Raw genomic sequence first — 24598 nt, 5'->3', positions numbered from 1 at the left:
ACTTTTATAGATAACTTATAAGCAAAGAAAAATTAAATTAGCAATTTTATCAAAAAACATGTCACTTTCTATACAACATCTGGTGTTCTGCTAGGTATACGTGACTTACATCATCTCCTTTAATCTCCCCATGAACTCTGGAAGGCAGGTTCCAGTTGTCCCCATTTCACAGATGAGCAATCTGAGGTTTGAAGAAATGAAGTAATTTGTCTGTAGTTCCACAGGTAGGAAGTGGCAGGACTAGGCTGTGAACCCAAATTCTTGCTACTACTTGTATTTGTTAATGGTTAAATTTGGCATCGTCATTAAATAAAATCCACGAAACTTTTGGAAAAAGTCAAAAGGTATTCGAGCCTTAGTTGGTGGTCAGTCTCCTCTTTCCAAGCTGTACTAAGGAAACAAAACACTCATGGAACCAAACACTTTTAGGCTTGTTGTGGAGTTTGACTTGTTGAAGTGGGATTTGGACTTTTGTTGGCCTTTTTCCTTTCCCTTTCCTTTCAAGTTTGCCTTCTGATTGCTACCACTAAATTGCAGCACTTTCTCTTCATCGTAGCGTATGAATCTACTTAAAAAAAAGGAAACTGAAAATTGTTTCAAATGTTTTTGAAACAAATTGACTGTACATTCCATCCTAGAAATCCCCCCAGAAATGATACCGTGATCAATGACCTGAGAATTTCCCAAACCACGTGGACAAGTCTCCCATAGACAGATTGATCTGAAGGTTGAGAAAACTGAACTCTGCCACCTTCTATAATTGCTTTAATCCTGCATACTGTATAAGAAATGGGTACTATAAGAAACTGCCTTGAAATAATTTTTTCATGTTTATTTTAGCAACTTATGAAGTCAGAATTGAAGAACTCCAAAAGGTATTGTTTCTTCTCTTCTTATCAGCTTCATAACTAAAGCAAGTGTGCAGAGATGATTCTGAAGTAGTTTCTTTCATGAGGGAGGAATGGTCTTTGTTTTGGGTTTTCCCCTGATTTGGGGGGATTTTCCAGACTCTAGCTGCTAAGATTCTGAAGCCTGAGGCCCTATAAGGTCAGAGACAGAAATTGTGTTAGGATGGGAGAAGGTGGTCCTAATCCATTCCTGGCCAGAACCAACCGGCCTTTAATAACTGTCCCTTCAGAGAGAAGAGCTCCTGTGGTTTCACGAGAATGACCAGACTCCTGAAGGCATATTTTCTGGGCTTCTGGAGGGCACAGTGCTAGCAACTTGATTTAGGGCCCAAGCAGAATCACGGGCTTTGATCCCGGCTCCTGTCTGCGTGACCTTGAACCTCCCTTTCCTCACGTGTAAAATAGTGGTCATAGAAGCATCCCTATCAGAAGTCACTGTGAGAATGAAAAGAGGTAAATTCAGGTAAACAGTTTAATAGGAAGTGCTGGAATCTATCCCAGGCATTTTACCTCCTGACCTACAGCTGTCTTCTGTAAAACGGTGCGTTCCTCATGAGGGCAGGAAGCATATGCCTTGTGGTTACCTAATCTGCAGTAGTAGAGGCTCAATAAATGAGGGGCCAATACTTGTTTCACTGAATTGCTGAGAGAACTAAGCCAGACAAAGTAGATGAGCACCTAGTACAGCACATGGCACACAGTAGGCACTTACCTAATGTTTTAACTGGGACAGTTAAGGCACTACTCCTCTATCACTGGGTACATTTAGTTGAGGTCCTTCACCTTTCTGCTTCATGGTTCTAATGCTTACTGGAAAGGATTGTTCATTTGTGATACACTTTATAGATAGAAAACGATAAATGATTATTATTCCTATTAACGAAAGCAGAAACAGTTCATTAAGATGCTTCACTTAGCTGGCAATATCAGCAAATAATAAACTTCTCTGCACAAGGGAACTTTCCAAATGACCAAATTTTATCTCACTCAAAATAAAAAGCATGAAAGTATGTTTTTTTAAATCTTTCAACCTTCAGAAATACATTACGTTCATCTCAGTGTTTTTGAGCTCGGTGGCTGGAATCTGATTTCACCCTTTCTTTATGACTTGGAGTCGCCTGGAACATAAGGGGCTGAGTGGGCACTGTTCATGCTTTTCTTATGAGATGCTCTTGGGCCCTCACAGGTGTCCAGAGCCAGTTGCCCTCACACCAAACCACTATGGTCTGTTTGCTGTAGTTGTTTTCTTATTTATATCAATTATTATTTCCTTCTCCTGTCAGCCTCTTGTGTCCAGCAGTGAGTCTTTCATGTGGTTGAGAACACACCAAGTCCCTGTTTGGGGACAGGCACTTGTGTCTGTGTGTGTGTGTCCCAGTCACCCTGTGAGCTGGTATCCCTGCTTGCATTTTACAGACGAGAACTCAAGGCTCAGAGAGGTTAAATAACCTATAAATAATATAGCAAAGATACAAAGCAAGGTCTGTCTGACTTGTCTTTCTACCAGTGCTGCCATCCAATCTGCTAGGATTATATGGAAAATGAGAGCCAGTCATCCCTGAATGAAAGCTGTGAGGCTCTCCTCAAAGGAGGGTATATGAGCTCTTGGGCCTGGACTTTGTGGCAGCATTTTGGATGCTTAGATATTTTCTGTTCTCTTCAGGTTCTTGGCTAGAATCCAGATAGGGAATGGCATCAGATATGTGACAACTGACTAGATGAGGAGCTATGTTATGGTCGTTGGGACATAATTTTAATGGCACCAAGTCTAGATTACGTGACAGCTGAATTTCGATCAGGCGGTACGTGATCAGGAATAGGGAATTCCCAGCATGGCTTGCACACTTGCCTGTACGAATTTTGCCCGCTGGAACATTGCTCAAATATCGCACATTCCTGTTTGCTCATAAGATTTAAAAGTTCTTTATTCTACAGATGCATTCCTGGAAAGGTGTGCAGAGAACAGTTTATTTTTCTAAGTCAAATTACACGTTCCCGCTGGCACGCACCGTAACTTCAGAAACGCCTGTTTTCTTTTCGATTGATCTTCAGTTACACTGGCAGCAGTTCATGGAATGTTCTGTTGTCAGCGTCTACCTTTGCTCTGTACTGAGACCTTACTGGCCAGTCAGGTCTCTAATGATCTGTAACCAAACAACATTGGCCTGGTTGGGGTTTGACTTGGGTAGGTTTCTGAAAATGACCGTTTTCCTCTTTACTTTCAGCCTTGGAAGAGTTCTCTCCATCAAGAACTTAGGTGAGTTTTATCGTCAAAAGGAGAAGCGTGAATCAGCTGCTGACACTCTGCACTGCACTGGTTTTCCTTAATGGGCCAGCTGTTCCCAGTGCCTGACCTGGTTCAACACCCCTAGCACCCTTCAAGGTGCCTGGTGCAGAAAAGGTGCTCAGAGGTCCTGCCTGGCCTTTCAGGTTTATCTCGTTCTAGCACACTGCACTCACTCAGCAGAGGCTTGCTGAGTCCCCAACATGCTGGCCATTTGCTAACCACTAGGGCTGGAGCAGTGACAGAGACCTAGCCACTACCCTCAGGAGTTCCCCAGTGGGAGAGACACAGTCAAACAGGCATATAACAATCACATGGATCCCAAAGAATTTATAGTTTCCAAAATGCACCATGCTGTTTCAGGCCTCTTTGCCTTTGCTCATTTAATTCATTCACCCCAACTTAATGATCTGGCAAACTTCTACTAACCATCAAATGTCCCCTCCTGGAAGAAGCCTTCCTAATTCCCCTCCTCAGAGAGAAGTAACCAGTCCCTTCCCTGCAGTACTGCTGTAAGGCACACACACGTTTGCACTAATGTCACGTATATCGTTTGTTTGCTAAGATTCCAGTTCATCCTCACTCTCCCCTCCCCTTCTTGTCTGTGTGCTCCTTGTGGGAGGGGCCCATTTTTCTCATTCTTGGTCCAGATCAGGGCCTTGGCACATAACAGTGCTTTTACCTGACTCTTCAGAGTCTGCCTCTCTCTCTCTCTCTCTCTCTCTCTCTCTCTCTCTCTCTCTCTCTCTCTCTCTCTCTTTCTTCCTGGAGGGTTTTTTAAAAATTTTGTTTTAGCATCTTTATTGGAGTATAATTACTTTACAATGTTGTGTTAGTTTCTGCTTTATAACAGAGTGAATCAGCTATACGTATACATATATCCCCATATCTCCTCCCTCTTGCGTCTCCCTCCCACCCTCCCTATCCCACCCCTCTAGGTGGTCACAAAGCACCGAGCTGATCTCCCTGTGCTATGCAGCTGCTTCCCACTACCTATCTATTTTACATCTGGTAGTGTATATATGTCCATGCCACTCTCTCACTTCGTCCCAGCCTCCCCTTACCCCTCCCTATGACCTCAAGTCCATTCTCTATGTCTGCATCTTTTTAATGCATTAAAATAAACATGGTCCATGAGCTCTGGAGGAGCAAGTATCAACATTTCCTGGCTGAGGCTAAAAACACACGAGCTGAATCATTGGGGAAAACCCTGCTTCATCTCTCTCCTTGGGTTCTTGCCTGACCCTAAATTCATGACCCCTGCAATTACCTTTTAGCACCTAGCATGGTGCTGGGCACATAGGAGGCACGTGTCAGATGATTACGTATTTAGTTCAACATTTATTGAGCTTTTTCTCTGTTCAGGCACTGCTAGACCCTGAGGTTCGAAAATGAATACAATATATCTCTAATGCTTAGTGCAGGATGAGAGTGGAGACCAGAGTGGTTGGGATGAGGGGGTCCCTTGGAGGGAAGATGACCACGTAAGTAGGAAATTACATCATATAATCACTGCTAAGGCAGTTGTGAAAACACAGAGGTGAGGCACCAGGCATGCTTCCTTCAAGAGTGACAACTGAGCTGAATCATGAAAACATGTAGGAACTGGCCAGGTAAAAATGGCAGAAGGCATGTCCCAGGCAAAGGACAAGTGGGAGCAAAGATGTAGTGTTGAACTGTGAGGCCAGTACAGGGATCCACAAAGAGCTGGATGATGCTTGAGCACAAAGTGCGGTGTGGGAACAGCCGGAACGAGGCCGGGGTCATACGCAGAGCTGGATCCAGGAGGGCTGCGCTCCCTAATTAAATTCAGAGCAACCCTGTCCAATAGAAATGTAATGCAAACCACATATGTCACTTAATTTGTTTCTAGTAGCCATCTTTAAAAAGCAAAAAAAAAAAGTGAAATGAATTTTAATAATGTATTTTATTTATCCTGATAGATCCCAAACATTATCATTTCAACATGTAACCAACACAAAAGTTACTAATGAAATATTTTAGATCCTTTTTTTCATACCAAGTCTTCAGGATCCAGATATGTTTTATACTTACAGCTCAATTTTTTGTTTTTAATAAATTTATTTATTTATTTTTGGCTGCATTGGGTCTTCATTGCTGCACGTGGGCTTCCTCTAGTTGCGTTGAGCAGGAGCTACTCTTTGTTGTGGTACGTGAGCTTCTCATTGCGGTGGCTTCTCTTGTTGTGGAGCACGGGCTCTAAGCGTCCATGCCTCAGTAGTTGTGGCTCGTGGGCTCTAGAGCTCAGGCTCAGTAGTTGTGGCCCACAGGCTGAGTTGCTCCTCAGCATGTGGGATCTTTCCAGAGCAGGGCTCAAACCCGTGTCCCCTGCGTTGGCAGGCAGATTCTTAACCACTGTGCTACCAGAGAAGTCCTGCTTACAGCTCAATTTGGACCAGACACATTTCAAGTGTTCAATAGCCACATGTGGACAGTGGCCACTGTCTTGATGGCACAGATTTAGACCTTATCCTATAGGTCGGTGGAAACCACAAAAGAGTTTTAAAGCAGAAGTAATGTACTCCTCTCCTCTAGCATTCCTAGGAGTCACAATATTAAATGTAATTTGACAGTTTTATATATATATATCCATTCTGGAAAAACTTGACTTTTAGAAAAGTTCATCTTAGGCTTTTGGAAAGAGACAGAGTGGGGGCTGGAACCCAGCCCTGCCTACACAGCCCCTGTTCTAATATATGTTCTAGAATTAGTGGCCTTAATGGTGGATAAGAGTCATCAGTCATTGGATGAATGGATGAGTGAAACTCCTTAAAATTCTTCCTGTTGTCTTTCGGAACAGCACTCTCTCCTGGTGTTTCTCCTTCCTTCACGACCACCTCTTCTAGTTTTCTTTTTCTTTTTTTTTTTTTTTTTTTGCGGTACGTGGGCCTCTCACTGTTGTGGCCTCTACCGTTGCAGAGCACAGGCTCCAGACGCGCAGGCTCAGCGGCCATGGCTCACGGGCCCAGCCGCTCCGCGGCATGTGGGATCTTCCCGGACCGGGGCACGAACCCGTGTCCCCTGCATCGGCAGGCAGACTCTCAACCACTGTGCCACCAGGGAAGCCCTCTGGTTTTCTTTCTCTGCTTTCCATGTAAATGTGGTTGTAGAACTATCTAGTTCACTCTGATGCCAGAAACAGAAGTTCTCACATGGATGCTGATGCTCCTCAGTGTTCTGTCCTGGCTTCCAGCTTTTTCACTAAACTCTCCACCTTGACTCCCTCCTCTGCTCTTCCACTGTGGCTGGTGTCCATATTACTGGTGCATGGCAGTCATGCCTCTTATGAAGGAATACTGGCTGGGGATCACTTTGCTACCACAGGTTACACAGCATTAGTGCTGGGGATACAGATAAATAACAGAGCTCTGATTTTTAGTTAATTGACAAGGGAAAGTGGAGGAACTGGAAACAGATCCATAGACACTGCAGTTTAATACAAGATAGAGGGACAGAGCGTTAGGGGAACAGATTAAAGAAAGGGTATGGCTGCTTGGGAGAATCAAGCAAAGATTCTCAGAGGTAAGCTGATTCAGACAGATTGGCAAGGGTACTGTGTTTCTCAGCAGTGTAGGATGTGGAAGGCATGACTGACAAGGGAAATAGCAAATACGAAAGGAGGGTTGCTCAAAATGGGATGGAAGGATTGGGGAATTAGGAGAGTGTAGACTAGAATAAACGTGGATAGAAGGTACAGACGGAGACGGGGTTGGAAAGAAAGGTGGGGGCCAGATCACGGTGGGACTGATACTTTATCCATCAGGCAATGGAAGTTATTAAGAGATTTTAAGCAGGAATTCACTCTGGCATTGATTGGAGCAGGCAGAAACTCAGGGGAATTTTCTATGTTTGACTTGACCCTGGTCCCCTCATCTTAAAAAAAAAAAGGGGGTTAGGGGCACGCTATCATCAAAATACTCTCGCCTTCACTTTTTCCCTGGTATCTCTTCACATTTCAGCCTGAAACATGAAGACGAAGATAAAAAAATGAAGGAAAAAGAGCCATGCAAATTGGAACCACAAAAAACAGAAAAGGATCTATATTCAGACTATCTTTCCAAGGTATCTGTGTTCTAGGGTTCCAGACCAAACAGTCCACGTCAGCCACGTAATAGGATCAGTTCATGGGGTGACTTTTTAGAGGCTGAGCCATGTAACTCTCCAGAGAGACAGACAGTCAGAAGATGCAGTGGGTGTTGGGTGTTTTATCAAAGAAATCGACAGGACAATAACCCTGAACTCTAGCCTTGGATTTTCCACTTATTAGCCAGGAAGCAGGCCTCATAAGCAGGGCTGAGATGGGTATGAGTCCAGCAAGGTACCCAGAGGGCAAAATGCAAAGAGACAGTCACTCAGGTGCCCACCCTGCTCTTGCAGAACCTGGAGGGAGGACTCCTTAAGTTCTGTGCTCTGAGGCCCTGATGAGAACAGGGAGTTAGTCTCTGAGCTCAGGCGTCTCATGTGTAAAGTGAGAATAAATAATCCGCACCTGATTATACCATCCCCACTCCCATCCTGATTCTATCTCATTTGTGATGGGAAAATGAAATGAAATAATATAGATGAAGGTGTTTTGTAAGCCACAAGCTACCATTAAAATGAAATGCATTGTTGCTAATTAATGGATTAATTAACATTGTTTGTTAATAGTAAACACTGTATATGTGTGTATCCATATCCAATGGACACTATCCCCTTCAAAACCGTGTGGTCAGAGGCTTAAACAAGAAATACCACTGGGGCTCTACAAGGGCTCAAAACATTTGAGATGCCTGTTTGAGATGTGCCTATCTCAACCTATCAAATTGTTCCAGTTCCACCCAGGGCTTGGGTAAATCAAGCACCTTGGTGGTGGTATGGGCCTGAACTGGGGTGTAGGCCCAGAGGCTGGGCTGGACCAGGTTGGGTGTTTACAGAGGGTCACAAAATGGCATAATTCAAAGAAGTAAGTCACTAATAACAAAAGAGAGGGACCAGAGCCAGTGCAGCAGCATGGTGTGTCAACGACAGAGGGCAGGAGCAAGGCCATAATGGGAGATGAGGCCGGAGATCAGGAAGGGGGTCATCAGGAGCATATGAGAAAGGCAGCAGAGGAACATGATTAAAGATACTGGCCATGAGGGACCTCCCTGGCAGTCTAGCGGTTAAGACTTCACCTTCCAATGCAGGGGGTGCGGGTTTGATCCCCGGTTGGGGAGCTAAGATTCCACATGCCTCGCAGCCATAAAACCAAAACATAAAACATAACAGAAGCAATATTGTAACACATTCAATAAAGACTTTAAAAATGGTCCACATCCAAAAAAAAAAAGAAAGAGAAAGGGATACTGACCATGAAAGGGCAAAAGCAGGGATGTGCCCTTTTTCAGTGCTGACCAAGTGCTGGCCAAGAGCCAGAGATGGGGTCGGGTTACCACCAAAGGGACATAGTCCTACTTTCATGGAGTGGATTTGAGTTTGGGAAATTGTTAAGTTATTTGGAATGTGTTAGGTAAATGTGGTGGGTCGTCTAGCTGGGCAGTGCTCTTTGGGGTCGAATATAGATGGTATGTCAGTAGGAATACAATCCATTGTGATTCAAACTAACTCTATAGGAACGATTCCCCAGGACAGCCCTCAGAGAATCTGTGCACTGCTGCAGTAGGGGCTCTGCTGAAGAACGGTGGTCACTATATTTGCGTGAAACACCATATTTGTGTCATTTGTGGAAGGATATCATTACTTTCCTGTCATTTTTCCCCATTTAAAAATTTCATTCTTGGCTGTGTGACTTAAAAGAATGCCCCTCCTCTTCTTTTCCTCTTCCTTTGCCCAGATCCCACCAAGAACTCAGGAAATTCCATGCCTTGTATCTATTCATTATTTTACCTTTTTGCAAGTACTTTCAGATGATTGTCACAGTGAACCCTGTGTCCACTTGTAGTCGAATGGACAGTAATCTCCTCTCCCATTGTCGTCTCGTAATTATGAAATACTTGGATGGCCAGAAGTGTCCCAATTCGCCTCTGCCTCCAGCGTCTCTTCCTGCCAATCTATCCAGATCTTTCTGAAATGCGAACCTGATCAGATTTCTCCCCTGCCTAGCTCCCTAAGACTAGGAGATAAACCCCACATTTTTTGCCTCATGTGCAAGACCCTTCATAGCTCAGCTCCATTCTAGCTGATCTTTTCAGCCTCACCTCCAGTCTTTCCTCCTCTGTCCCCTTCACTCTTCCTTCATCAATAGCCTCTGTCCCACCCTTATGAGGACACTAACACTTCTGTCCCTTTGCCTGTGTTGATTTATCTACCAGGTATTCCTTATCCCTTCAACCAATCTCTTACTTAAATTTTAAAATAGTTTCATAAAATCTGCTTCTGAAGTCTTCCCCACCCTGTCTCCTAGCCACAAGAACTGACCTGCCCCTCCTATTTCCACCTCAGTGAGCAATCCTGCTGTAAATGATATTCACCACAATATACCTTAATTGTTTGCATGTATTGCTCCATGACCAGCGTGGAAGCCACTATGCCCATTGCATCTCTCTCTTTCTCCAGGGCTTAGCATGTTATTTCCTTCAGTAAGTGGATGACAGATGCTGGTGGGAGGAAGTGTGGAAAGAAGCGGGGGGAAACAGAAGAATGGAGGGTGGGAAGATGAAATGTCAGGCAAAAGGAACACAGCATCCTTTGGTAGGCAAGAGCACAGGGCTCTGGGGTCCAGTCCTGCCTGGGCAGATGACTAGCTATGAGACCAGAAGTCAGTTATTTAACCTTTCTAAATTCTTTATCAAAAGGAATCATGATATTTTTTGAATGGGGTGTCATGAAGAGTAAGTGAGATAAAATATATCAAAAGCCTATCCTGTGGTCAGAGCTCCATTATATCCTGACTGTGTCCTATGGGCCTGCCTCTGTGCCAGGCATTCACTGGCTGTTCAGAGGGCAAAAAAAGACATTATATGTGCTCCTGTGAAACTTAGAGAGATAAGACTCTGTTAAATAAAGGGATAAACAGTGGCTACCTGGGAGGAATGAATGAATACAGAACAGCATGAGTAAGCAAAAGACCAACAGATAAGCCAAAGCCCCGCCAGACTGTCCCTGTTGCATGTGTTTAGGTGGGTGTCTATGAAGACACACCTGGAAAAACCCAGATGGTGAAAGTCCACAGGGGTAGGAGGAGCACACTGGCCGGGAAGCGGGACGCTGAGATTGACGTCATCCAGACAGAGGCCTGCCCCGAAGACCCCAAGCTGGCCAGACACTCCGATGGCCACTGTAAGTTGTGTTTCTTCCTGGTTCTCTTCACTATTATCGAATTATTTTAAAGCTGTGTGTGACCAAAATTTTAATTTCTTTTATAAATATTTACTGAGCATCTATTATATACAAAGTCACTTGCCTGAGCGAGGCAGCTGCGCAAGAGTGAAAAAAGCACTGGATTTAGAAGGCCTGCGTTCAAATCTAGGCGCTCATACTTATTAGCCATGTAACATAGTGACTCTATATTCCTTCATATTCCTCAGTTTCCTCATTTATAAAAAGGGATCATAAAAAAAAGGGGGATCATAATATAGATCAAACTGGGGTTTGGTGAGGACCAAATCTGACGTATGTTACATAATAGGTACTCAGCAAATGTTGCTGATTTCTTTTTGTATGTACCAGTTCCTATTGTTATTTGTAGACCCAAGACATTGACACACTGATGACATAGTATGATATTATTCTTTGACTTTATTCAAGTCACATTTTACTTTCATGTGAGTCAAGACTCTTGATTGCAAGTAGTCAAATCATAGTGTGTTAAGCAAAAGAGGAAAAGGAGGCTCACCTAGCAGAAGGTTTGGGCATGGCTGGACCCAGGGACACAAACAGTATCACAAGGACTCAGTATTACTTTTTCTACTCCTGGCTTTGCTCCCCTCCCTCTTGTCTCCATTTTCAAGCAGACTCTACCTTGTGGAGGCAAGATGGCATCTAGTAGTGACAGGCTTACGCACTATCTGTCCTCTTAGGAACCCCAGAAGAAAACTAGAAGTGGTTATCCTCTCAACAGTTTCAAGAAAAGGCCCAGATTTGAGTCTTGTTGGCTTGATTGTGTCACATGCCAACCCCTATCCAGTTATCATGAATGTGGGATAGGATGCTCTGATTGACCCAGCCAGTGTCATAAATTCACATCTGGAGCTGAAGGTAGAATTAGTTCTACCCAAACGGTATCATTTCAGATTGAAGGATTTCCCAAGGAAAATTAAAAAGCTGCTATCATGAAAAAACAGTAGATACTGGGTAGGCAAAACAGATGCCTACTCCACCCCAATAAGCCATGGCAAACATTTCATAATGTGCTATAATCAGAGTGATGAGAATACATTGCAATCATAAGATGGACTCAGGCCCTATAAAGTCTGCCTCCAGGCTAGATGGCTGCATCCCTGCCACCCACCTCCTTCCCAATATACTCTTTATTCTAAGTTAACTGACTATGTCATGTGCTTTAGTGCCCCTATAACTTTGCTTGACCTCTTTCCTCTGTCTGAGATGGCTTTATGTCCATTCTTTACCTGCTGATGTCCTAGTCATCCTCCAAGATCTATCTCAGAAGCCACTTCTTCTGAGGCCTTCCTTACCTCCATCCTCCTCTTTCCCACTCAGAGACCATAATCACTCACTCTTCTCTGCTTCCAGGACACTTAAACAGCAACCAAATGACCACTTTTCCATATTAGGTTTTAGAGTCAAGCATTTCTGGGACCCAGGATTACTATGCATTAATCCTACAACCTTGGGAAATTTACTTACTTTTATGTACACATGGGGGTGGTACTATTTATTTCCCAGGGCTCTTTGTCAATGCATATAAAGTATGTGGTTCATTGCTACATAACTGTCAGTTCTCTTTATTTCCTTTTTTTATTTTATTTATTTTTTATTTTTTTATTTTTTTGCTGTACGTGGGCCTCTCACCGTTGTGGCCTCTCCCGCTGCGGAGCACAGACTCCGGATGCGCAGGCCCAGCGGCCATAGCTCACGGGCCCAGCCGCTCCGCGGCATGTGGGATCCTCCCGGACCGGGGCACGAACCCGTATCCCCTGCATCGGCAGGCGGACTCCCAACCACTGCGCCACCAGGGAGGCCCTATTTCCTTTTTTTATTTTTATTTTTATTTATTTTTTTTTTTTTTTGTGGTATGCGGGCCTCTCACTGTTGTGGCCTCTCCCGTTGCGGAGCACAGGCTCCGGATGCGCAGGCTCAGCAGCCATGGCTCACGGGCCCAGCCGCTCCGCGGCATATGGGATCCTCCCAGACCGGGGCACGAACCCGTATCCCCTGCATCGGCAGGCGGACTCTCAACCACTGCGCCACCAGGGAGGCCCCTATTTCCTTTTTTTAAAAAAAAATTTACAGTGTGCCTTAAATTATAATTCACGGTATACATGTTTGTTTCCCACGGTACACAGTGAGCACCATGGGATCAGAGACCATTTGATATTTTTCTCTGTATCTCTGCAACCTGGCACAGTGGATATACCCAACAAAACTTTGTTAAAGGGAGGAATGAAAGAATAAATCAAACTTCAGTGAGAGAGTATGGTAGATTTGACAATCTGAATGATTCTCCTGCCTAAAACAAGTAAAGAATAATTTTTTGGGGGGAAAATTCATAGAAGTATAACAGAACTGATTTAAAAGGAAGCCTCCACATACCTGCAGTAACTAGGAACCCTGGGCAATGAGTGAGTGCCAAAGTTACTCTGGCCCTGAGGGTTTTCACTGAGCTCTGAATCCCTTGAGCTCTGGTTTTGACTGCATGGTGTACAGAGGACAGGAGCTATAACCCAGGGCTTGCCCAAAGTGAGTTTATAACAGGGACCTCAAAGAATTATGTACACAGAGAATGAATAGGACTGTGCCTATTCTTAACAGTACTATAAGGTGTATTTATAAATTTATTATAAAAGTAGACCTCAAGGGCTTCCCTGGTGGTGCAGTGGTTGAGAGTTCGCCTGCCGATGCAGGGGACACGGGTTCGTGCCCCGGTCTGGGAAGATCCCACATGCTGCAGAGCGGCTAGGCCCGTGAGCCATGGCCACTGAGCCTGCGCATCCGGAGTCTGTGCTCCGCAACGGGAGAGGCCACAACGGTGAGAGGCCCGTGTAGACCTCAAGTGTTCTTAACACAATAAAATTTAGAAAAAATAAAGAAATGGGACAAATAAAAAAAGACATTTCTAATGAGATAAATGACACATGAAAAGCACAGAGGTAGTGTTGAATCTAAAACCACGCCTTAAGATGAGAAGTGAATAGACTAATTTGGAGTATAGAAAAAAATGGAAGGGAGGAAAACAAGCTGAAGTGAATAAAAGAGTTAAAGGAGAGGCCTAAATATGGGGCTGAAAACCATTTTCAAGCAATTAAGTACTGTCCATGAAGAGTCACTATAGATTTGGGAATTACACTGTGTTGAAAACAGTCTGAAGAAGATTCTTCTAAGTAATCTGTACATACTGCTAAAGTACAAAGGGAGTTTGTGCTAAACCCATTTAATAGTTCTCTGCAATAGTTCCCTACTCTCTTGTGATGAAAAGCACAAAATGTTTAGTCAAGGAAAGTGGGCATGAAAACAGAGAGGAAAGTTTTGAGGAAAAAAAATAGAATTGAGTGTCTTTCTACACTCCTTCTATACAAATGGGCCTCTTTTGAAAAAAAAAGAACAAAATAAAAAGAACTACTTCCTTCCATTAAAAAAAGAATTAATAAGACAAACCCCAGGGAGCAGAAGGAAATTTGCCCATTTTGCCCCTGGTGCTGAGTAAAGGAAAAAAAAATCTGTTACCATAGCTGATCCTCATGCACACATCGGGAAAATTCATTGATCTATACTCTTATGATTTGTGCCCTTTCCTGTATGTTATACTGTAATTAAAATTTTAATTTTAATTTTACTAAGGTAACTGTCAAAAGATAGAGCATGTATACTTTCCAAATAAATAAAAAAGAAAAACAGAATGAAGAAAAGAGAAGAAAACTCAGTCAATCAAGCACAAGGAAAATGAGGGAAAAATAGAACAAATAAAAAGTATGTAATAAAATACTACATATAAATTTCAAAATATCAGTAAACCCTATAAACATGAAACTCTCCAATTAGAGGACATATGCATTCAAATCATTCAATATTAAAAAATATTTGAGTAGCTTTTATGTCCCCAGCATTGTTCTAGGTGCTGGGGATATAGCAGTAAATAAACCAGACAAAAATTCCTGTCCTCATGGAGATTACATTCCGATCTGAGGAGACAGATGATAAATATATACAGAATAAAATATTCACTATGTGGAATGGTAGTAAATATTATAGAAAAAAATAATAAAGCAAAGAAAGAGAATTAGGGGCGGGCTTCCCTGGTGGTGCAGTGGTTAAGAATCCATCTGCCAATGCAGGGGACACAGGTTCGAGCCCTGGTCCTGGAAGATCCCACATGCCGCAGAGAAACCAAGCCCATGTGCCACAACTACTGAGCCTGCACTCTAGAACCTGCAAGCCACAACTACTGAGTCTGAGTGCCACAACTACTGAAGCCTAGAGCCCGTGCTCTGCAACAAGAGAAGCCATCACAATGAGAAGCCCACGCACCACAGCGAAGAGTAGCCCCCACTCGCCACAACTAGAGAAAGCCTGCACGCAGCAACAAAGACCCAATGCAGCCAAAAACAAAATAAATACATTTTAAAAAAAAAAAGAAAAATAAAGAGAATTAGGGAGGCAGGTGGAGGGAGTGGAAGTTGCAATTTTAAAGTGCGCATAGATGACCTCAAAGATGTAAAGTAGGTGAGGAATAGAGCCATGGCTATCCAGAATGTTCTAGGGAGAGAGGGGAAGGAGTGCAAATATCCCAGGGCAGGAGTCTACTAGGTGTGTTGGTAGAAGAGCAAGGAGGCCAGTGTGGCTGGAGCAGTGACTGAAGGAGACTATAGGAGGAGATAAGGTCAGAGAGATAACAAGGGGCCAGATAATATAGGGGCTTCTGTAGACCATTGTAAGAACTTTGGCATTTATTCTAAGAGATATATTTTTTTTAAATAACATTGAAAGGTTTTGAGCACAAGAACAGAATGATCTGACTTGTATTTTAAAGAATCATATCTCAGCTGCTGTCTTGAAAGAAGAATGTAGAAGAACCTGGGACCTGTTAGGAGTTTGTTGCAAGAATTTAACTGAGAGACGATGGTAGCTTGGAGGAGGGTACTGCAGTCAGGTTGTTGAGATATGCTTGGATTTAGGATATAGATCGTAAGTCAAGCTGACAGGTGGCTGTGGATTGGAGGTGGGACATGAAAGAGAAAGGAGTCAAGGATGTCTTCAAGGTTTTGGACCTGAGCAACTGAAAGGTTGGGGTTGCTACCCTTTGTTGAGATGGGGCAGACTTCAGGAAGAGCACATTCACAGAGAGAAAGCAAGAGTTTGGTTTGGAATGTAATGTGTTGCAACAATCAAATGAAAATGGTGTGAAGGTTGAACTCATGAGGGATGTCTAAGTTAGGGATGTAACTTGGGAGTTGTCTCTGTTTTTAAAATGAAGCCATAAACATTTTTCAATACATCTGCCTCAAAAAGGAAGGAGTAAGAAAGAAAAAAAGTGTCCTGAAGTAAGAATTAAGCAACTGTGTGTTCAGCATCTTTGCTTTGTGCTAGAGAAACATACCGATAACTCTGTAAGAAAAAGTAGGGCCTTTATGCCTCTGGGAGCTGACATTCATTGAGACGGTTTGGGGCCTATATGCTAACTGACTTCTTGTCAGAGGATAAAATCTTGTTGTTTGGTGCCTTTAATTAATAGACGAAAGTCAGAGAGTCCCATACAGGATAAATCCAAGGAGAAACACGCCAAGACACATATTAATCAAACTATCAAAAATTAAATACAAAGAAAAAGTACTAAAAGCAACGAGGGAAAAACAACAAATAACCTAACCTTATGTTAACGTAACATAATGTTAACAACTGATCTTTCAGCAGAAACTCTGCAAGCCAGAAGGGAGTGACAGGACATATTTAAGGTGATGAAAGGGAAAAACCTACAACCAAGATTACTCTACCCAGAAAGGATCTCATTCAGAGTCAACGGAGAAATTAAAATCTTTACAGACAGGCAAAAGCTAAGAGAATTCAGCACTACCAAACCAGCTTTAAAACAAATGCTAAAGGAACTTCTCTAGGTAGGAAACACAAGAGAAGGAAAAGACCTACAATAACAAACAGAAAACAATTAAGAAAATGGTCATAGGAACATACATGTTGATAATTACCTTAAATGTAAATGGATTAAATGCTCCAACCAAAAGACATAGACTGGCTGAATGGATACAAAAACAAGACCCATTTATATGCTGTCTACAAGAGACCCATTACAGGCCTAGGGACACATACAGACTGAAAGTGAGGGGATGGAAAAAGATATTCCATGCAAATGGAAATCAAAAGAAAGCTGGAGTAGCAATTCTCATATCAGACAAAATAAACTTTAAAGACAATTACAAGAGACAAAGAAGGACATTACATAATGATCAAGGGATCAATCCAAGAAGAAGATATAACAACTGTAAATACTTATGCACCCAACATAGGAGCACCTCAATACATAAGGCAAATGCTAACAGCCATAAAAGGAGAAATCGACAGAAACAGAGTCATAGTAGGGGACTTGAACACCCCACTTTCACCAATGGACAGATCATCCAAAGTGAAAACAAATAAGGAAATACAGGCCTTAAATGATACATTAAACAACATGGACCTAATTGATATTTATAGGACATTCCATCCAAAAACAGCAGATGACACCTTCTTCTCAAGTGCTTCTGGAACATTCTCCAGGATAGATCATATCTTGGGTCACAAATCAAGCTTTGGTAAATTTAAGAAAATAGAAATCATATCAAATATCTTTTCTGACCACAACACTATGAGACTAGAAATCAATTACAGGGAAAAAATCTGTAAAAATTATAAACACATGGAGGCTGAACAATACACTACTAGATAACCAAGAGATCACTGAAGAAATCAAAGAGGAAATCAAAAAATACCTAGAGACAAATGACAATGAAAACACGACAACCCAAAACCTATGGGATGCAGCAAAAGCAGTTCTAAGAGGGAAGTTTATAGCAATACAAGCCTACCTCAAGAAACAAGAAACATCTCAAATAAACAACCTAACCTTACACCTAAAGCAATTAGAGAAAGAAGAACAAAAAACCCCCAAAGTTAGTAGAAGGAAAGAAAGCATAAAGATCAGATCAGAAATAAATGAAAAAGAAATGAAGGAAAGAATAGCAAAGATCAATAAAACTAAAAGCTGGTTCTTTGAGAAAATAAACAAAATTGATAAACCATTAGCCAGACTCATCAAGAAACAAAGGGAGAAGACTCAAATCAATAGAATTAGAAATGAAAAAGGAGAAGTAACAACTGACACTGCAGAAATACAAAGGATCATGAGAGATTACTACAGGAAACTGTATGCCAATAAAATGGACAACCTGGAAGAAATGGACAAATTCTTAGAAAAGCACAACCTTCCGAGACTGAACCAGGAAGAAATAGAAAATATAAACAGACCAATCACAAGCACTGAAATTGAAGCTGTGATCAAGATAGTATGGTACTGGCACAAAAACAGAAATATAGATCAATGGAACAGGATAGAAAGCCCAGAGATAAACCCACACACCTATGGTCAACTAATCTATGACAAAGGAGGCAAGGATATACAATGGAGAAAAAACAATCTCTTCAATAAGTGGTGCTGGGAAAACTGGACAGCTACATGTAAAAAAAAGAAATTAGAACACTCCCTAACACCATACACAAAAGTAAACTCAAAATGGATTAAAGACCTAAATGTAAGGCCAGACACCATAAAACTCTTAGAGGAAAACATAGGCAGAACACTCTATGACATGAATCACATCGAGATCCTTTTTGATCCACCTCCTAGGGAAATGAAAATAAAAACAAAAATAAACAAATGGGACCTAATGAAACTTAAAAGCTTTTGCATAGCAAAGGAAACCATAAACAAGACCAAAAGACAACCCTCAGAATGGGAGAAAATATTTGCAAATGAAGCAACTGACAAAGAATTAATCTCCAAAATTTACAAGCAGCTCATGCAGCTCAATATCAAAAAAACAACCCCATACAAAAATGGGCAGAAGACCTAAATAGACATTTCTCCAAAGAAGATATACAGATTGCCAACAAACACATGAAAGGATGCTCAACATCACTAATCATTAGAGAAATGCAAATCGAAACTGCAATGTGATATCATCCCACACCGGTCAGAATGGCCATCATCAAAAAAATCTACAAACAATAAATGCTGGAGAGGGTGTGGAGAAAAGGGAGCCCTCTTGCACTGTTGGTGGGAATGTAAATTGATACAACCACTATGGAGAAGAGTATGGAGGTTCCTCAGAAGTCTAAAATTAGAACTACCATACGACCCAGCAATCCCACTACTGGGCATATACCCTGAGAAAACCATAATTCAAAAAGAGTCATGTACCACAATGTTCATTGAAGCTCTATTTACAATAGCCAGGACATGGAAGCAATCTAAGTGTCGATCGACAGATGAATGGATAAAGAAGATGTGGCACATATATACAATGGAATATTGCTCAGCCATAAAAAGAAACAAAATTGAGTTATTTGTAGTGAGGTGGATGGACCTAGAGACTGTCATACAGAGTGAAGTAAGTCAGAAAGATAAAAACAAATACCGTATGCTAACACATATATATGGAATCTAAATAAAAAATCACTCTGAAGAACCTAGGGGCAAGACAGGAATAAAGACACAGACGTAGAGAATGGACTTGAGGATATGGGGAGGGGGAAGGGTAAGCTGGGACAGAGTGAGAGAGTGGCATGGACATATATACACTACCAAATGTAAAATAGATAGTGGGAAGCAGCCACATAGCACAGGGAGATCAGCTCGGTGCTTTGTTACCACCTAGAGGGGTGGGATAGGGAGGGTGGGAGGGAGACGACGCAAGAGGGAGGAGATATTGGGATATATATATATATATATATATATATATATATATATATATATATATATGTATAGCTGATTCACTTTGTTATAAAGCAGAAACCAACACACCATTGCAAAGCAATTTTACTCCAATAAGTATGTAAAAAAATAGATAAAAGTCAATGTGCTTATTGTTATTTCTCAGATATATTTCTTATTTCTGATTAATAGTTCATGTCTGCAAATGGTTCTGAATCACCCATACTGTAAATATTAACCTATGCCAACTGATAAAAAGGTGACAGTTTTAAGGTTATGACAAGTTTACAGCTCTGTGAAATAAACCAGCTCCTGCATGTAACAGGCTAGCTACTTGTGCAAACAATCCCTAGGCATTTTTTAACCTGGCACACTATCTGGCTGAATCCATCACTAATGCATAATAAATGTTGGCATGTGCTCAATCAACTTGTCTAAGAAATTTTACTTTAAGAAAAAATGCCACAAAGTGGATAAAGTCATCTAAATGTAGGGATTGAAGCCCCAGGGCTGCACCTTGGTAGACTTCAACATTTGAGTTCAGGGATTAGAGGAAGAAACGTCCAAGAAGATGGAGGAATCACTGGTTTACTGGGTAATTAGCACCCTTCATAAATATGTATTAATCCTTGCCACAATCATCCAAGAGGGGTTACTATCATTATCCCAACTTGAGAGAATCATAACTGAGGCTCAGCAAGGTGAAGTGGTTTGCCAAAAGATCATACATATCAAGGTTATAATCCAATGTTACCATATTTAATCTGGCTTTTCCTATTATTGTCTCCATTGCCAATGACCTGTTTGAATGCATTTATGAGAGCAGCTGATGAGATGTTCTCAGGGCGTTCTCTGTTTTCCTTACAGGCGGGTATGTGATGGCCTTGGAGATGACTAAAGAAACCCCAGGCCAAGGAGCCTTTAAGCCAAATTCCATTTCCGAGACGTATGATGATGTTGAGTACCCTGGGAGAGAGGGGTATGTACGTGCCAGCCCTTCAGTGAGATGATTGTGATGAGACTTTTAAAGTACAATACAACAGTTCAATGATCTTTGTATCTTTTCTCCCCACAGAGCAAAGTCAGATTTCTCCAACTCATTTGTCTCAGGTAATGGTAAGTTTAAGAAAACATTTGAAACTGTCACTAGGAATTGCTAAGAGTTTCTGTGGCAGATTAGTAGTAAGGTATCTTTTACTTACATATTTTTATTAATGCCATTTGGATGGGGTGATGATAAGTTAATAGAAGTGGTTCAAGGTATGTGTGAATGCATTTAGAATCATGAAGGTGAAGATGCTGGTAATAGGTCTTTTGTGGCAAGAAAACAACTTTGATGTGAAATTGCTTTCCTCCTGATCTCTTCACAATCCAAGTCTGAAGATAGGAATGTGTTTTACTTAAAACACTTGTATGGATTCTCAATACTTTTTAAAAATATTGAAGTATAGTTTATTTACATTAGTTTCATATGTACAACATAGTGATTTTATATTTTTATGGATTATAGTCCACTTAAAGTTATTATAAAATATTGGTCATAGTCCCTGTGCTGTACATCATATCATTGTATCTTATTTATTTTATAGCTAGTAGTCTGTATCTCTTAATCCCCTTCCACATCTTGCCCATACCCCACCTTGCCCCTTCCTCCACCCTTCTTCCCACTGGTAACAATTGGTTCTCTATATCTGTAAGTCTGTTTTGTTATATTCATTTATATTTCTTTTCTTTTTCTTTTTTAGATTCCACATGTAAGTGAAAACATACAGTTTTTGTCTTTCTATGTCTGGCTTATTTACTAAGCATAACACTCTCCAAGTCCATCCATGTTGTTGCAAATGGCAAAATTTCATTCTTTTTTTTGGCTGAGTAGTATTCCTGTGTGTGTATGTGTGTATACACTACATCTTCTTTATCCATTCATCTGTTAATGGACACTGAGGTTGCTACCGTATCTTGGTCATTGTAAATAATGCTAATATGAACATTAGGGTGCATCTTTTTTGAATTAGTGTTTTCATTTTCTTCAGATAGACACCCAGGAGTGGAATTGCTGGATCATATGGCAGTTCTATTTTTAATTATTTGAGGAACCTTCATACTGTTTCCCATAGTGGTTGCACCAATTTACATTCCCACCAACAGTGTAGGAGGGTTCCCTTTCCTCCACATCCTAACCAACACCTTTTGTTATCTTTTTTTTTTTTACCATCTTTATTGGAGTATAATTGCTTTAAAATGGTGTGTTAGTTTCTGCTTTATAACAAAGTGAATCAGCTATATATATACATATATCCCCATATCTCCTCCCTCTTGCATCTCCCTCCCACCCTCCCTATCCCACCCCTCTAGTTGGACACAAAGCAGTGAGCTGATCTCCCTGTGCTATGCAGCTGCTTCCCACTAGCTAGCTACTTTACATTTGGTAGTGTATATACATCCATGCCACTCTCTCACTTCGTCCCAGCTTACCCTTCCAACTCCCTGTGTCCTCAAGTCCATTCTCTATGTCTGTGTCTTTATTCCTATCCTGACCCGAGGTTCTTCAGAACCTTTTTGGTTTTTTTAGATTCCATATATATGTGTTAGCATACGGTATTTGTTTTTCTCTCACTTACTTCACTCTGTATAATAGTCTCTAGGTCCATCCATTTCACTACAAATAACTCAATTTCATTTCTTTTTATGGCTGAGTAATATTCCATTGTATATATGTGCCACATCTTCCTTATCCATTCATCTGTTAATGGACACTTAGGTTGCTTCCATGTCCTGGCTATTGTGAATAGAGCTTCAATGAATATTGTGGTACATGACTCTTTTTGAATTATGGTTTTCTCAGGGTATATGCCCAGTAGTGGGATTGCTGGGTCATATGGTAGTTCTAATTTTAGACTTCTGAGGAACCTCCATACTGTTCTCCATAGTCTTTGTATCAATTTACATTCCCACCAACAGTGCAGGAAGGTTCCCTTTTCTCCACACCCTCTCCAGCATTTATTGTTTGTAGATTTTTTGATGATGCCTATTCTGACCAGTGTGAGGTGGTACCACACTGTAGCTTTGATTTGCATTTCTCTAATGATTAGTAATGTTGAGCATTTTTTCATGTTTTTGTTGGCAATCTGTATATCTTCTTTGGAGAAATGTCTGTTTAGGTCTTCTACCCATTTTTGGATTGGGTTGTTTGTTTTTTTGATATTGAGCTGCATGATCTGCTTGTATATTTTGGAGATTAATCCTTTGTCTGTTGCTTCATTTGCAAATATTTTCTCCCATTCTGAGGGTTGTCTTTTTGTCTTGTTTATGGTTTCCTTTGCTGTGCAAAAGCTTTTAAGTTTCATTAGGTCCCATTTGTTTATTTTTATTTTTATTTCCATTTCTCTAGGAGAGGTGTCAAAAAGGATCTCGATGTGATTTATGTCATAGAGTGTTCTGCCTATGTTTTCCTCTAAGAGTTTTATAGTGTCTGGCCTTACATTTAGGTCTTTAATCCATTTTGAGTTTATTTTTGTGTATGGTGTTATGGAGTGTTCTAAGTTCATTTTTTTTATATGTAGCTGTCCAGTTTTCCCAGCACCACTTATTGAAGAGGCTGTCTTTTCTCCATTGTATATTCTTGCCTCCTTTATCGAAAGTAAGGTCACCATATGTGCATGAGTTTATCTCTGGGCTTTCTATCCTGTTCCATTGATCTATATTTCTGTTTTTGTGTCAGTACCATACTGTCTTGATTACTATAGCGTGTAGTATAGTCTGAAGTCAGGGAGCCTGATTCCTCCAGCTCCGTTTTTCTTTCTCAAGATTGCTTTGGCTATTTGGGGTCTTTTGTGTTTCCATACAAATTGTGAAATTTTTTGTTCTAGTTCTGTGGAAAATGCCACTGGTAGTTTGATAGGGATTGCATTGAATCTGTAGTTTGCTTTGGGTAGTATAGTCATATTCACAATGTTGATTCTTCCAGTCCAAGAACATGGTATATCCCTCTATCTGTTCATATCATCTTTAATTTCTTTCATTAGTGTCTTATAGTTTTCTGCATAGAGGTCTTTTGTCTATTCAGGTAGGTTTATTCCTAGGTATTTTGTTCTTTTTGTTGCAGTGGTTAATGGGAGTGTTTCCTTAATTTCTCTTTCAGATTTTTCATCATTAGTGTATAGGAATACAAGAGATTTCTGTGCATTAATTTTGTATCCTGCTACTTTAACAAATTCATTGATTGGCTCTAGTAGTTTTCTGGTAGCATCTTTAGGATTCTCTATGTATAGTATCATGTCATCTGCAAACAGTGACAGTTTTACTTCTTTTCCAATTTGGATTCATTTTATTTCTTTTTCTTCTCTGATTGCTGTGGCTAAAATTCCAAAACTATGTTGAATAATAGTGTTGAGAGTGGGCAACCTTGTCTTGTTCCTGATCTTAGAGGAAATGGTTTCAGGTATTCACCATTGAGAATGATGTTTGCTGTGGTTTTGTCATATATGGCCTTTATTCTGTTGAGGTAGGTTCCCTCTATGCCTACTTTCTGGAGAGTTTTATCATAAATGGGTGTTGAATTTTGTCAGAAGCTTTTTCTGCATCTATTGAGATGATCATATGGTTTTTCTCCTTCAATTTGTTAATATGGTTTATCACATTTATTTATTTGTGTATTTGAAAATTCCTTTCATTCCTGGAATAAACCCCACTTGATCATGGTCTATGATCCTTTTAATGTGCTGTTGGATTCTGTTTGCTTGCATTTTGTTGAGGATTTTTGCACCTGTATTCATCAGTGATATTGGCCTGTAGTTTTCTTGTTTTGTGGCATCTTTGTCTGATTTTGGTATCAGGCTGATGGTGGCCTCATAGAATGAGTTTGGGAGTGTTCTTCCCTCTGCTATATTTTGGAAGAGTTTGAGAAAGGTAGGTGTTAGCTCTTCTCTAAATGTTTGATAGAATTCGCCTGTGAAGCCATCTGTCCTGGGCTTTTGTTTGTTGGAAGATTTTTAATCACAGTTTCAATTTCAGTGCTTGTGATTTGTCTGTTTATATTTTCTATTTCTTCCTGGTTCAGTCTTGGAAGGTTGTACTTTTCTAAGAATTTGTCCATTTCTTCCAGGTTGTCCATTTTATTGGCATACAGTTTCCTGTAGTAATCTCTCATGATCCTTTGTATTTCTGCAGTGTCAGTTGTTACTTCTTTTTCATTTCTAATTCTATTGATTTGAGTCTTCTCCCTTTTTTTCTTGATGAGTCTGGCTAATGGTTTATCAATTTTGTTTATTTTCTCAAAGAACCTGCTTTTAGTTTTATTGATCTTTG

General features: G+C 40.9%; 1 protein-coding gene across 1 annotated transcript in view; it reads left to right on the top strand.

Moving 5' to 3' along the window:
* FYB2 (FYN binding protein 2) overlaps positions 1-24598 on the top strand; it is a gene marked incomplete at both ends in the record, with an annotated part of 168557 nt that overhangs the window by 118737 nt on the left and 25222 nt on the right. The window contains 6 exon segments of the mRNA XM_079720915.1: positions 841-875; positions 3134-3165; positions 7173-7275; positions 10314-10473; positions 20159-20270; positions 20367-20407. Coding sequence (XP_079577041.1) covers positions 841-875; positions 3134-3165; positions 7173-7275; positions 10314-10473; positions 20159-20270; positions 20367-20407 — 483 coding nt within the window.

This window comes from Hyperoodon ampullatus (genome assembly GCF_949752795.1).
Source record: "Hyperoodon ampullatus genome assembly, chromosome: 2".
Taxonomy (NCBI): Eukaryota; Metazoa; Chordata; class Mammalia; order Artiodactyla; family Ziphiidae; genus Hyperoodon; species Hyperoodon ampullatus.
Note: the sequence above shows the minus strand (reverse complement) of the source record. Positions and strands in the feature narration are given on the sequence as shown.